Here is a 15,709-nt window from a genome sequence, read left to right as displayed (position 1 = left end):
TATATATATATATATATGAGAAATACATATCAAATTTAATATGCATATCATTTGCTAATTAAAAATATTAATTAATAATAGTATACAACATAAAAAAATATATAAAACTACTAAAATTTTTCAAGCCTTTAAAAAAATAAGGATAATTAAATTTATTATATATAAAAATTAATATCAGACACAAAAAAATAAGATAACAGTGTTAAAAAAAAATTTTTTTAATAATCAAATGGAATATTTTAACGTAGACAAGTGCATCATTGAATACGTTGTATTATCACAATATGATAATGATAAATATTTATTAGGATCAATAAAAAATTATTGTAAATTAAAAAAAGAACTAATTTATTTAATTAGAAAATTGATATAATAAAAGATGTTATGTTATGAAAATCTTAAAGAAGACAAAAGCTGATAGAGGCGCGAAGCACCTACTTACGGCTCTAACCTGCTTCTTGAGAAGAAAGAAGACGCATGTCCACACTCGGGAGGCCATCAAGAGAAAAGCTCTCATCCCCATCTGCAATTGCTTCAGCATCTCTACTGATCTTCTTACCGGGCCGAAGTCCGGCTACACTTGATCTCCAATCTCGTCTATGTTAGGGTCTCTTTTTCCCTTGCAACACTTCACTTCACGTTGAAGTATTATACAAACTTTATCGTAAACAAACGATTTTTACACGGATGGGAAACATAGAATCTGAATATTCATCAACATTACGAATCTTCCACCTATAATAGCCTTGTGCACATGTAAATAGATTTTTCCATATTTTGTCATGTTTTGATAAAAACTACAGACAAAATCTACGCACGAATCTTTTTCACGCACACCACGCAGTAGCCGCCATCTTTCGCACATCGACCCAATTTTTCCATGCGCTACACTAGCACGCATGATGTTCTCAAAATTTTATTTTATATACACTTTAAATTTTCAGCAAATCAACTGTATAAGAGAAAATCAAGAAATATTCTTAATAGCTAAATTACATACACTTTAATACAATTAGTAAAAAGATATTAACTATTTATTTAAAAATTTAGAAGCAAATTATAAATTTAAAACATTATTTTTTTAATCTTTTAAAGATGTACATAATATATAAATACGTATATAATTACATGTCACAAAAAATGCCGGTATTCAGTATACTGTACACATCATACTGTATACAATAATAAGTACATCTATCATTTTTATAGATTAAAATAGCTAAAAATAAAAATATCATCTTATTTTTTTATAAAAAAAAAAATCAATTATCAATTATATCGAATTAATATTAATACATAATATTCAGTTTTTATAGTATCCAAAACCTGAACCACGCGGTCATTTTTTTCTTTTTTTATTGCAAAAATGACGTAATAAAATAAAAATGATGTAATATTTAATTCTTTTATTACTATATTTTTATTCTGAATAAGTCAAAAAAATAATATTAAAATTCATTAGAAATTTGCTAATTCATTCTGCTATCTAAAGTAATATTAATTAAGCTACATGAATTATTGTTTAGTAAGAATTTAAAAAAAACATTACCATTCGTTTTTAGATCACTCTTTTTTGGATTAATGGAACTTACCGTAAAAGTGAAAACTTAAAAATAACATTCTCCGGGGCTTGTAATTTGCAATTATATACGTTTGAACATATATGAAAAGCATTATAATTATATTATTGTCATATTATTGGCTCATATTTTCAAAATTTCTAACAATTTGATTGGATATATAATTGTTTCATCCTCCATTTACAACTGAATGTTTATTTCAATCTACGTGATTGGTTAAATTTGCACCAATCAAAAACACGGACTGAAACAAACTGAAAGGAAGCGTCGACATTCTCTGATGTTACTAACTCACAGATATAACAACGGTATCAACCTTAAAATCTAGTATGACGTTTATTATACAAGCAGCTACTTGCGTTATATTAAAATATAGTGCTTTTAGTGATCGGCTCAAACGGTTAAACTAAATTTCAGTTGAATTAGAAAAAGAGTGATTATTCTTATATCTCATAAGATATAGACTACTTGTAAAAAACTGTAGAAACACGATGACGGACTTAACAGGGTTACGAATGAACGTGGCCGCTCTGAAACGAGTAGACCCCTATGTAAAAGATATTCTAGAGACTGCAACACACGTAGCACTTTATACTTTTAACGCAATTAATAATGAGTGGGAAAAAACTAACATTGAAGGTGCTTTATTTGTATATTCACGAAATGGCGAGCCCTATAACAGTGTTCTGATCATGAATAGGTAACGTATATACATACATAACACATATATGCATACACATATACTTGTATGTATAAATGTTTGTCTATATTTTTTGAATATTTTAAAAACGTTCAAAGACTAATGAATAACATAAATATATATAATGAATTATATAGATATATAAATCATATTATTCACTGGTATTCTTCGTATTTTGTGGTATTTATATAAAGATAATATTTCAAAAAATATATTTTAATTAAAATATTAAATATTTTAATATTTGTTATAATTTTCTTATATGGAAAAATTATTTTTAATTGTTTATTAATGAAATAAATTAATTATAAATTATAACTAAATCTATTCATTATTATATTCATTATATTATATTCATTATAACTAAATTTATTCATTATATAAATTATATTCTTGCAGATTAAATACAAATAATTTAGTAGAACCAGTTACACAGGGTTTGGATTTACAACTTCAAGAACCCTTTTTACTCTATAGAAATTCTAGATGCAACATTTATGGTATTTGGTTTTATGATAAAGAGGAATGTGTACGCATTGGTGCAATGTTAAATAAACTTATCAAAGAATCAGAGGAAAATCGCAAGACTTATAATAAACCTACTGTTAATGTGAAAAAGGATAGTGGTCCTAATGTGAATAATGTTGATATATTCAGTATGCTTAGTAAAGCTCAAGAAGATTTTAATACTAATAGAAATAACAGTAGCAGTGGAAGTGGAGGTATTAAAGAAGTACTTAATACTAAGTCTCCTTTAAGTACTCCTGCAGCAGATGATGTGTCTGGACCACTAGCTGCACCATTAGGTCCAGATGTTACTTCACAGAGTGTAATGGATTTTTTTGCAAAGGCAAAAGTAGGCGATCAATCATATTTATGATTTCAAAATAAAAGATAGAATATATATTAATTTTTAATATCTTTTCAGGTTAATACCGGACATTTTAAAGCTGGAGATCAACCCACTTCAGGAGGGACTATTACAAATGAAAGTAATCCTATTCTTGCTCGATTAATGTCACATCTAACAGCTCATACAGTCGAACATATTGAAAAACAACATAGATCTATAACTCCTCAGCCAGCTACTCAACAACAATCTCAAACAACTCCAACTGCTATAATAACTGCTAATAATGCTAGTAATACTAATGCTTCAAACAGAACTAAAAAACGAAGTAGGACTGCATCTCAACAAGATTCAATGATATCTACACCTGCATCTCTAACTCAAGAAATTTTACCATCTATAAATCAAAGTACTACTGATACAAATGGTACTACAGGATTTCTTAGGATACAATCACCCACTAATGCATCATCTTCTACTTCAACAAATCATCAAGCCTCAGATATTATTGGCTCTAGTAACTCAAATCCACTCGCATCTTTATTTGCTAATGCATCTGCGACAACGGTAAGTAGACGTGTACATCAATTCATATTGATATTTTTATATAAGTATCAATATGCAAAATCTGAAAATATGGTTTTAATTTAATTAGGCATCAGAAGATATCATTACGGCTCCTACTTTATCGGGAAGAGGATCAGCACCAGCTTTAATTCCTCCTGTAATGTTTGCTGCTCCTAGTCCACCTGAACCTTTAACTAGACCATTAGAACCACTGACAAAAAATCAATTTCTTCGAGCTTTTAATTATTTGTTGAGGAGTGATCCAGATTTTATTAACAAACTTCACGAAGCTTACGTTAAATCATTTGGTGAAATACTATCCTAGAACAATGACTTGTTAACTGATGTAGCTGAAACCCGTCATGCGGGTTATGACGGCCGACTGATAACATCGAGCAAAACCTATAGTATCTCTGTGTTACATGTACATAGATGGAACACAATGTCCTGCTCGAATTTCAATTAAACGTGACTGATGTCCCATTTTTTGGGAAGATCAAATCGTAGATACAAATAAAGATACATACCTTAAGCAGTATTTTTATAAGCTAATACACTTTTTCCCATAAAAGGAAGTGACATGGATCGTGAATGTGTAACAAGGTATGAGACAAATGGAAATTGTAACGAGACGAGGAATGTGAAAATTGTACGATTTTAAACTGTGATGCCAAAACATTTATATTATACTAACATTTTATGGTTATTATTTCGAAACGAAACAAAACAAATTTTCTGAGCTGATCAAATAGATTACCTATTTTACGGAATAATGACATACCCTTCCTATATATCGGGTATCGATATAGTACGTGTATGTAATTGATAAAAGGAGAAAATAAATAGAGACCGATTACTGAAAAATTATTTCAATATATTTTAAGTCGATTTTCGCATCGATTTATCCCTCATGAGTAACACATGTTGTAAAACAATGTCGTGGTACATACTTAATAATATAATTATCATACACAGAGTTATGTCATACTATCACAATATAATATTTATATGGAATATAATTACTATATGATGAGTACATGATGTACCAGAATAATAGAATTTCAAAAAAAGATATCTTATACGATTAAAAAGAAAACAATCAGACTTTGTGTTCTTCATTCATTTTTTATCGATATTATTCCTCGATGGAAAAGATATTTTTTTCTTATTGCAGGATTATATGTATATCCCTTGAGATTATATCGTAACATTATTATGATTTTGCGGCTAGATTTATTTTTCGATCTAGGAAATTCGACGATATCGTAAGTCGCGATTACATTACAATTTGTACGCCGCCTAAATAAGCGATATCATCTAATACACGATATAAAATACATAATCTATTTACAATGCTGTAATAAAGGCGATATCATGCATTTCATTTTTTTTTCTTTCTTTTTTTTTTTTTTCTTTTTCTTTTAATTAACGTCATGTACAAAGGTCCTATCTCATTGGCCTTTTCTCACTCTTCAATCTTGTGACGATCATCGTCGTTTCGAGGAATTGCAACTATCGATGCACAACACGCAATGTTATAATTTATAGCAGTCGCTTCTTTTTCACAAAATTCACAGCCAAGTGGAGCTATATAAGCCCGCTAGCTTTCTAATTAGTCTTACTAATGTCTATCCGCTTTATCGAACGTCTTTGGGATTGCAAGATTAATTAAACAAGAGGCACTTTTGGTGGGCCTAATAATGGCGGTCCATTATCGGGCATCCGATGTGGTCCAAGTTTGTCGCTTTGCGTCGGCACAGGCTGAAGTAATCTAATGGCAAGACTGGCCAGTATCAGTAGGACGATTAGACCGCAAATCGGTACAGCGATTGTGGCAGTCTTGAACCATCCATCTGTTGACTGACCTCCATGATTGATCGGTTGAACCGGGCCGAGAAAAGGTCGCTGATCACCCACCAACACTGTTAATAATAAAAAGTCTTTCGTTATACACGAGCTTGTTTGAAATAAATTATGTAAAAGGTATCATTATTCATAAATTCATACAACCTTCAACTTTCGCTATTGTTTTAAATCAATGATTCGAGACATATATGTATACGTAATAGAAGTTTGTATAGTATATGTATACTTCTTTAACTTGTATCTATATGTATATGGAACAAGTAAAAAAAATTCTTCATAATTTATGTAAAAAAATTTGATCAATCGAATTAAAAATTAATAGCGTTAAAAAGCAATTTTGCAATGTAAATAACAAAATAAACGATGAAATGCAACAACAAAATGAAAATAGCGCTCGATAGCATTGTATTAAATCTATGCAATTTTAATGATATTAAAATGAGAATAATCATTTAACCTTGAAGAGTCTTGTTGAGCCTGTTTCTCATGGCTGGACTATCTACGTGATTGCAAAGATCTTGCTCGCAACAAAGATATCCCGTGGGACATTGCCGTTCTTTGAAGTTTTCATCTAGACAACCACTGTAAGCGTTATGCTCTGCTCTTAATAATGATGGATTTGCATTGGATGGTAATTCTGTAAAACAGCCTTTGCCGCGGCACATGTATCCTTGAGGTACGCATTCTGGTTGATTGCAGTAACACCTCACTTCTCGGATGTGCGGCGAATCTGCAAATGAAAAAAGTAAAATAAATATAATAAGATTAATTAATTTTTCTTATTACAAATGGAATTTAAATCGTAAGATTTAATAAAATTAAAACCAGCGAAAGGAATAAAATTGTATGCAAGGATATCAAGTTCACAATACAAAAGAATAACGTGTACATGAGATAAAAATAATATTACAAGATCAACGTTATAAATTATCTTTAATGTTATCGAAATTCGAAATCCTCGAACAGAGGGAGAGAACTTTGAGGTCAGAGAATAATTCTTCTCTGAATTGGAATAATACTAAAAGTGCGATAAAGATAGCAAGACATTCTTTCGAGGAAAATCTTTTTTTCTTTTTCATTTTTTTTCATATGTTTTAGATAATGACAGTTATGATTGATAAATGAATCATTCTGACTAATGATGTTACATCGCGGGTCATCTACATTATACGTTCCCTTGTATTCGCCTCCGTTCAAATGTTTCAAATGCGATGAGATTTAATCAACAAATTAATACAAGATTCAGGTAATATATTACTCGGTTTACTAATTAATTATAAATTCATCTTTGTTTATAGATCTGTACTTGATAAAACAATTGGTGCAATATAATTCTAGGATCGTTAAGCATGTTCAAGCATTCAAGCACCCTAAATGTAACAGCGTTGATATAATTGGCGGCTTCCCTTAATGAATACCCGACTAAAGTCATAAAAGATTATACCCTGCTCGTTGCAACAGGTATACATATAAAAGCTATATATACTTTCATTTACCTGCCGGCTACCAAGCCTTTCTTCGTTTATTCCTTCGTTTATTTATTATTCGTTTAAAGAGACTTATAATTTTCTTTGGATATATAATAATAAAAAAATATAATTTTAGGAAAATAAAAATTGGAGCAAAGTGTATATACATTTCTTAGCAGCACGTTTATCGAACCAAATTTTTCAAAATAAATGATACAGAGGTGAAAAATTTTGGTTGAAGAAAGAAATGTTTGAGATCTTCTGCTTGAAAGGGATTTCAACTGGGGGGGTCTGGAAGAAATCTACCTCGAGGAAACAGGCTCGATACACTGGGACCGTGCTTGACATAGCGTAAATATACATTATACGTAGAGAGTAGAGTTCTCTCTCGCAGTGTGTTAATGAGAGCTGCATGAAATAAACTGAGAGACATGGAGTATTTCGCAGTGACTAACCATCGTACCGCTTGTATATTATGATAATGCGAAGCCATCTTTATCCGTAACTTTATTCTTGCCAGTTTAGCCTTCTTTCAGACTCTCCTTTAGCGTTAATTCTTTCACCCAATGGAATATAATTTATTTTACTGTACATAGATTCGCCACGTTGATTTCACCGCAACAAAATTTCACGGGATAGAATAATTCATTAGCACGATCGAACCATCATCTCGATAATTCTCATGAAATTCTCGTGGCAATTGTTGTTCGACCATTCTTTTAGCCTTTTGTCATCGAACCGCAAAGAGATGCGATGAATCGATCAAGATGGAACTTTGAAATTACGAAGCGTGTCAGACCCTTTCGTCAGGGAAACAAAGAACATTGGTTTTGCAACGATTAGCCGCAGCACACTTGTTTATTATGGTAATGCGAGATCGTCTTTATTCAAGATATTGCTCCGTCTACCCCTGAATCCCCTCTTCCCCTCCTTCACATTAAACGATCCTTTCTCCCTCGACAAAACTTCTTGCGTCCTCCTCTTTCTCCTTACTTCTTGCTAATAAGCTCGTAGCGGTACTCTCTCCCTCTCTTTCTCTTAATCTTCTTTCTTTTTCTCCCCTTCACCCTTTCGTTTTCTCTTCCTTCACCGCGCATCTTCCTCTCTGTTTCGTCCACGAGGCCCAGCTCATCGGGGAATAAAAAACGTTAAAACAGCCGAGTCACAAAAGAAAGATTAAAGTAGAGAGAATATATGGAGAGAGGCATGCGGCCTCTCGTTGTGTGTGCAACCGCTGCTGAGCCGCTGTTCGCTCAGTTGGTCGGGTCTCACGAGCCTTTCAGAGCGACAGAGAAGACTCGTAAGAGAGTTTTTAAGAAAACTTCTCTCTTGCAGTTCTCTTACATAAACTTCTTATAGAAATTTCAATTAGATGCAAAGTATCGTTATCTCTCTCGAACGACTCTATAAAGATTCCTTTTTTTAAAATGATCGTGTCTTTTTTTACTATGAGGTATGTAATTTGAAATTTCATTTCTTTCTTTCTTTCTTTTCTTTCTTTTTTTTTTCAAGAGCGGTGAAGTAACGGGTAAGAAGAGACAAGAGAGAAAGACTGTATTTCGTGGAGGAAGGGAGAGAAAGGGAAAGAAATAGGGAGCTGCGGAGAAGGGCCTCGTGTGCGTTTAAAATAAAAAGGGAAAAGGGGAAGCAGCGGGAGGTCGAGAAGGCCCGGGCAAAAGAGAGATACGGCCGACATGCCTGGAGTCGAAGAAGACCCGTCCGAAAACAAACAGACTGCTTCGCGGGGTCGTTCGTTATGCGTCCATGGCATATTAATTATTTCCCGACGGGTTCTACCCCCTGTCTCCCTCATTCTCCGACCATGTTGCTCGTATTTCTTTGTTTTACATTTTTTCTTCGGTTGCTAAACGATTACAGGTTCGAGAAGCATGAAAGTAAATCGATGTTCTTCGATTCCCTATATTATTTTCATCCCACACTCTTTGCTACAAGGGATATTTTACGAAATGGACTCAAAATTTCCAGAAGCTCGTTCCCAACTAACCAAAGTAAGTCTTTTCTTTCCTTTTCTTTTTATTTCAAAATAAGATATATATTTTAAAAGGATTATTCTTTCCAGATTCCAGAATCGGCCTCAATGTGACAGCGTTATTGATTATCTATAATTTATATAAACGCTTGCTCTTGTTTTTCGCGAATCGAATAAAGAGAGAGAAAGGGAAAAAAATATAATTTGCAATGTCGCGGGTAAAAAGGGTAGACACGTCTGAAAGGCTTGACGAACGTTCTCTCTAGTATGTTTTGCGCTCGTAAAACTGTCCGATTTCTTCGGCCACGATCGAGGCGAATATACTTCGTATTCGTATCTCTTCGATAAAAGCTTTTAGCGACGCACACTATGGTATATAACACGCTTTCGATGAAGCTTAACCTTTAACTTACTGACGTTAGATATATGTATCTAACCGGCCGAGACATCGGATATATCTAACGAGATACACGTGCTGGTTACTTGTAACTCTCAAGATAAACTTGTTTATTTGTTGAAAGTAAAACAACAACGCGTCGTGGGTTCATTCGACTCGCTTCTTATCGGGAATTAAATATTCATTTATGTAGACGAACTCAAAGTACGCTCAGCCTGTTGTTCGTTCACTTTAAAATTAGCTAATTAACCAAATCTTTTTTCTCTCTCTCTCTCTCTTTCTTCCTTTTTCTTCGATTCATTTCGTATTTATTTCTATTAATCTCTGTCAAACTTACCACTGTATAAAATCTTAACCGCAATGTTCTACGAAACTATTTTCTCGTTACGGTTCGTTAGAATTTCAGCCGGCAAATAAGAAGCTCCCCAAGCAAAGCACCGGCTCGATCGATGTGGAATTCAACGAGCAAAAAGATAATCGATACCCGCGTCGATAACGAGTCGCTAAAAGCGTGGTACGAAGGGTTACGATTCGTTTATCCAAACGACTCGTGCAACATGCCCGAGGATAGAAAGTCGTGCTCGACGGAAACTTGATTTGAACGAGCCCCGTTGTATATGCAATTAGAAGAGCGACGACCCATGTATATGTATACATGCACGGGTTGCGTCGTAGCCGAGCGTACACCACCGACAGGAATGATGAAACTAATGAGTTTCTCTCGGTTCCCTCAAGTGTATCCGTAATGCACGTACATTGCGTAACGACGCCCCTCGCGTATACCCGCGCACATTTATTTAAATCCCGTAAATTTTATTTTGTTGTAGAGAAGTCGTAAGAGTTGCAGCACACATTTAATGGCATTAAACGACCAATTGCGAGTTGAATCGAACATCGATAGATACGAATATCGGATTTTCTAATTAATAGTGGTAACCTTAATGCGTTATGCAATGACAATTAGCAGTTAGTCGTCGATTATCGAAGTTATTCGTCTCGATTCGATTTATTTTGCTTCGTGGTGCATGTAATTCATGGCGACGTAATTCTTATTTGTTCGATCAACGAAGGAAAGGAAGTACGTAAGTTTTCTGTTTCGATAATAAGATGAATTTTTTTGTTTTTTTTTTTTTTGGAATTTACTGTTTGATTGAATATTATTCAGAGTTACGAGCGGAGAGAGCCAAAGAGAGAAAGTTTAGACTATGCTCAATTGTTCATTCCGGTAACCGCGTTACAAGGTAATTGTAAAACACAGAATGACTCGACTATCTTAATTTCTAATTAGCAACATCCACCGTTCTAAATTGCCGCAATTAGTATTCCACTGGGACATAAAGCGCGTTGGTGGTCGAGTGTCACGAAGTCAGCGTTGAATTTCACAGGAGCACACCCGTGGTGACGAATTCGCTTTGCATCTACCATGGCGGGAAGGAAAGTTGTCATTGTAAGAAAGAAAGAATAAAAAAAAAATATTCCAAAAGACAACGATCAGGAATTACAGGGACACAGAGAAGATTACGAACTCTCTTGGTTCGTGCGCATGGAAGACGAATGATGCACGAGAGAAGGGTCGTTTCTCAATCTTGGCAATGGTATACACTGACTTTTGTACATGCATTCGTCGGCAGCAGATCTATTCGTCTGTCGATCAACCGATCTTTCGCTCATAGTGAAACATGTTACGGAATTCGAAACTCAGGTTATTGAACTTTAATCAGATTCGAAACGAAACAAATTATTATTACAAATACACGTATGTATAAAGTAAAACCATCCATTTTAGTTTAGTCCCGAACAGCAACTATTTCTTTCATCGTACATTGCAACACCCGTTAACTTATTTCCATCTACATGTGAACAATTTATTATACATCGTTGTGAGGATCGTCGGATTACGGGACACGCGATCGAAGCTAAAAAATGAGTGGAACGGGCGGCGAGAGTATTAAGGTAGCAGTGGGAATTATAAACGGTTTTTAAGAGGACAAAAAAAGAAACGGAGAGGGAAAAAAAAAGGAAAGGTTGGCGAAACGAGTCACGTTCTATGATCCACCGCGGGACACCTGTTCGTATCCTGGCCGCGAGTGGGCTATGAACCTGCGGAGTTATACGAAAGCAAAAAGGTCCTCAGGAACGGAAGGTTCCTTCATCGACGCCGAGGCCGAAAGGAGTGGCCACCGGAGGAAGAAGACGAAGAAGACGAAGAAGAGGAGGAGGAGGAGGAGGAGAAGGAGGAGGATGGAGAAAGTAGGGGAAGGAAGGAGGACGAGAACAGAAGGACCGGTCCTCGGCGAGTTCCTCGAAAGATTCGTGAGAAACTTTCGTCGAGGCGGCACGCTGTCTTCGTGGTATTCGAATACTCTCAGGTCGTCGGATCGATGCGCAGGAGGAAGGTTAAGCAGCGATCCGCGATGAATGGGATCGGATATTGAACAAATTTGCTGGCCCTTTTATTGGGCTTTCGTCGGTGAAATCTCGGATCGATGAAATAGTTTTGGATCACGAATTCTTCGATGACGGCGCTTTAATATACGCTTTAATATACATTTAATTTATAGGGATGTAAGAATATTTGGGATTTGAGAATTTTGATCTTCCATATTAGCTTCCATATTAAAAATATGGAAAATATCTGGATGAGCAGTGTGCTTGTAAACAGGACACAGCTATGCTACTAATTGTCAAGATCGGCGGAGATTAGTAGGGTTTAATAGGAAACAGGCTAATTGGTTCGTTAAGTTGGAATATGTATATATCCTTTTTTTTATGGAGATTTTGAGCATGCCGCTCTGATCGGGACAGTGGACAGACAACCGATAAAAGCTGTAACTAATGATCCCCATTAAACGGGGTCGGATACAGCATGAATTTGGTCGATTCTTCATTGACTTGCAACGAAAGATGGCCCCGTGTTTCTCCCCAGGAGGTCTAAGATACCTTTTATTGCAGCTGCGTAGATATTTTGATTCACGGTGGATGGTCTTGAATCATCAAGGTACGTACGTTATATATAATCTTAAAAGACAACAGTGCATCCGTTTAATGGATTTTTTCTTTCTCTCTCTCTTTTTTTTTTTTTTTTTTAATAAGGATGACTGGTCAAGAACAAGGCATCGATTAAACTTTTTTCTCCTCCCGAGAATTTCACGTCGTGAGAAAGAGAGAAAAAAAAATATATTCTTGGCAATTTTTTCTCCTCGTTATTAAGAACGAAATTAATATTCTTACCAAGCATCTTTAAGCCAAGTCTGATTGGAATCCATTCTCGATCAACGCATATCGCGATGCTCTATCCTATATATCGTAAACGAATATATTTGGCCGACCGTCAGAAAAACAATGATAAAATACGATATAAGAGTAACGGAGCGATATCTATAGTGGATGCAACGATGCAAAAAGATTGGCCGAACGGACGACAAGTGCACCCGCATAATGGGCCGGTTTTTTCCCTTCCTCCTTTCTCGGGCGGACGACTGACGACTCAGGAACCCGGGCTCAATAAAACTTTTGCTTTTCGTGATGTTGCAAAGTCCTCCCCGGCTTCTCCCCCCGGTTGGGGAAGGAAGGGAGCCCGACCGGATTCCACATCGAATGGAAGAAAGGGCTACTTAAGTTCTTTATTGACGGTGACACGAGCCAAATCAATTTCGCGAATGGCTGGCTTTCTCAGGTGTCGCAATCTTCTCACACGACGAACAGACTCTTTACGTCTCTTTGGAACTTGGAATGTTTCCCCTTGTCTTTCTTCCACGGTTCAGATCGGGCTGGCATTAGGTCAGACGGATTTACGAGGCAAGGAGAACGAATAAAATTGGAGGAGGATTTTTTTCAATCCTCCTGTTTGCGCGTCGATCGAATGATTTGCGAAGATAGTAAAGAAGATATGAATTACGCGAGGTTTATGCCTTTGTTTTGAAGCTTCGATAATTTCTCAAAACTCTCGTAAACTCTCTATTGATATTGGCTCGTAAAACGTTACGAGGATCATTTTTTGGTTAGCTGGAAAAGGAAAGGAAGGAAGGAAGGAAAAATTGTTAAGATATTTTCTTAAAAGCAATGAAATACGATGTCATTGATCGAGCCATTAGTACCCATAATTGCATCAATATTCTTTGAATAGAAAACTATATAGTTAGAAACATGTAAAGATAATTAGCATTAATTTATAAGAGGTGTAGACGTTATCGCGACACCGCGAAGAAATCGTTTCATTTCCGTGTACGTTATGGACTCGTCGATTAGGGGACAAGAAAGTTAAATTAACGCGAAATTAATGATTGGACGCAAAGCATTAAATCATCGTGAAAATCAACGATACGATCTTCGAACACGACACAAAACCTCTCTGTACTCTGTACTCCGGTTACCCCGGATCGGTTTGAGTCAATTAAATAAGAGAAAGCTTTACTTGGTCATTTCGTTAGCCCATTCGCTATCGAGGATACTAATTTCACCGATCGTATCTCGGTTATGCGAACGAAAAAATTTATGGCGCCTAATGGCGTATAATGAATAAAGGATCTTAAATCAAACAGAAGCGATTGAAGATTGAATTCTCGAACTTGAATACTCTTGAAATTTTCGAATCGAAATGAAGCGAAAATTTCGAAAGAATAAAAGTTGAGGAAGACAAAATGGTGGAGAACTATCGATACAGAAACGGTATTCTCGCCGTATACTTTCCTATCCTCTCAAACTATACTCATGGACAAGAACCATAAACCGACGATCCAAGATCTCTCATCGAAGGTTATAGCCGAAGGCGATCAGCTCTCCTGTAACGAATACTTTGCTCGAAAAATTGTCCCCGGCGAGGGGGTATATATCTATACGGGTTTCGGCTAATTTTCGTTTCACAAAGGGGTACGTACGAAGCTGGTATTTGCGTTGGGACCTGTAACTATCATCCCCGAAGTACCTGGCCATTAAAGAAGAGGGGAGGGAAGGCAGGGAACGCAGCGAGCCAAGGAAAAGGACGGGTGGTTATGCGGGGTGGCAATTAGCAAGAACAATAGGGGCCTGGAGGCCCTTATTTCTGGGAAGTAGGAGGGTCCCTCCTTCTGGGTCCTGCCATTCCAGGGGCCAGGTATATGTATTTTAGACTATAACCCCGTTGTCTTGTCATGCGCTCGTGTGCGTGTAGCGTACGCGAGCTTTGGTATTTCGGCGCTAGAAGGCAGGTTCTTGATGTTTTCGAGAGAGGCAAACCAGTGATTAGCCCTACTTAACTTGGCTGCGTGGACGCGGTGCGGCCATCGTCAAGTAAAAGGCATTCTCATCAATTACATGCAATTGCCAAATTGCTCCAAATTATATGCGTGGATCGCGGACCTTTTATGATAATCCTTGGTCGTTTCGCTTCGCCGAATATACAAGAGCCACCTTTAATTATCGCTACTCCCCGGCTCCGTTCCAATTTCCAGTAACGCAAACGTAAATTCGATATAAAACGAATCGAGTTTCTTTTTTTTTTTTCGGCCGGCAATCTTCTATATCCGATTCTTGTATCGTGTAACGAAGTTGTATCGTTTCGAAGGAAGAGAATCTTTGACGAAATGTCGGTCGTTAAATATCTCTCGTGCCATTATAAAGCGAATCGTGCCATTTTCCTTTTACGATTCCGCAGAAGTGTCCCGATTCAACGCTTCAAATCGAAATTTTATGACGTAGTATTTAGGTGTTGGATGAAGTAAACTCTGACAATAGCTCGTCACGTTCCGTGGACGTAAAGTAAAATGTCCTCTTGTATCTTTCTTCTCCGTTCGTTTGCACAAAGCTTGAGCTCAATCGAGCAGTGAGGCTGGAACGATGATTCTTTAAGTGCGTTGGCTGAGTAAATAATACTCGTAGGAACTTGCTCTCGTGTCGATGCAACGATCCTTGATTAGTCTCGTTACGCGTCGAAATTATGGAATAAAACGCGATCTATCATGTTCATCAGGAAATAATATTCGCATTAACATGTTCAAACGATCGAACAACGGACGCTTTTATATTTTCTCGCTGTTGGAAAAATAGCTAGTCACGAAAAGGGGCCACGATCGTCCAGGTAGCGGGACTCCTCTTCCCCTGTCACCCAAGTATCCAATGATTTACTATAGAAACAAAGAATCCGTCGGCCACCACGAAGGAAGTACAGTTCAATCGTTCGGAACAGGTCTTCCTTTCGCCGAGTTAAAGGAAGTGAAACCTTTCTCTCTCGGATTTCAACGTCCCAGTCTGGTCGAAGCGACTATCTACTATATTCTATATACAGTTGCATTAACATAATCCTTTAGGTGATT

General features: G+C 36.2%; 3 protein-coding genes across 5 annotated transcripts in view; 1 reads left to right on the top strand and 2 right to left on the bottom strand.

Moving 5' to 3' along the window:
* Positions 1-967, bottom strand: part of LOC102671783 (CTD nuclear envelope phosphatase 1 homolog) — a 5,249-nt gene extending 4,282 nt beyond the window's left edge. Inside the window, exon 1 of one of the 3 annotated variants that reach the window (XR_004151798.1) lies at positions 443-967. Coding sequence is in view for 2 of the 3 variants with exons in the window: in XM_006609373.2 (XP_006609436.1) it covers positions 443-541 (99 nt within the window). In the remaining variant the exon portion in view is untranslated. The remainder of the gene's footprint in view (positions 1-442) is intronic. The other 2 variants (XM_006609373.2, XM_006609374.2) reach the window with 2 other exon arrangements.
* Positions 968-1,818: 851 nt separating this feature from the next.
* Positions 1,819-4,561, top strand: LOC102672096 (mRNA-decapping enzyme 1A). The gene is made up of 4 exons (XM_006609376.2): positions 1,819-2,280; positions 2,680-3,136; positions 3,209-3,697; positions 3,786-4,561. Exons 1-4 carry the CDS (start codon positions 2,072-2,074, stop codon positions 4,020-4,022), a joined length of 1,392 nt encoding a protein of 463 aa, XP_006609439.1. The 5' UTR covers positions 1,819-2,071; the 3' UTR covers positions 4,023-4,561.
* A 545-nt stretch (positions 4,562-5,106) lies between these two features.
* LOC102672327 (BMP and activin membrane-bound inhibitor homolog) overlaps positions 5,107-15,709 on the bottom strand; it is a 21,340-nt gene continuing 10,737 nt past the window's right edge. Inside the window, exons 2-3 of the mRNA XM_006609377.2 lie at positions 6,021-6,293; positions 5,107-5,619 (exon numbers count right to left, since the gene is read on the bottom strand). Coding sequence (XP_006609440.1) covers positions 5,366-5,619; positions 6,021-6,293 — 527 coding nt within the window. The 3' untranslated portion in view covers positions 5,107-5,365. The remainder of the gene's footprint in view (positions 5,620-6,020; positions 6,294-15,709) is intronic.

Source organism: Apis dorsata, unplaced genomic scaffold (assembly GCF_000469605.1).
Source record: "Apis dorsata unplaced genomic scaffold, Apis dorsata 1.3 scaffold_53, whole genome shotgun sequence".
In the NCBI taxonomy this organism is placed as follows: domain Eukaryota; kingdom Metazoa; phylum Arthropoda; class Insecta; order Hymenoptera; family Apidae; genus Apis; species Apis dorsata.
The sequence above is the reverse complement of the archived record's forward strand: the minus strand, read 5'-3'. Positions and strand labels throughout refer to the sequence as shown.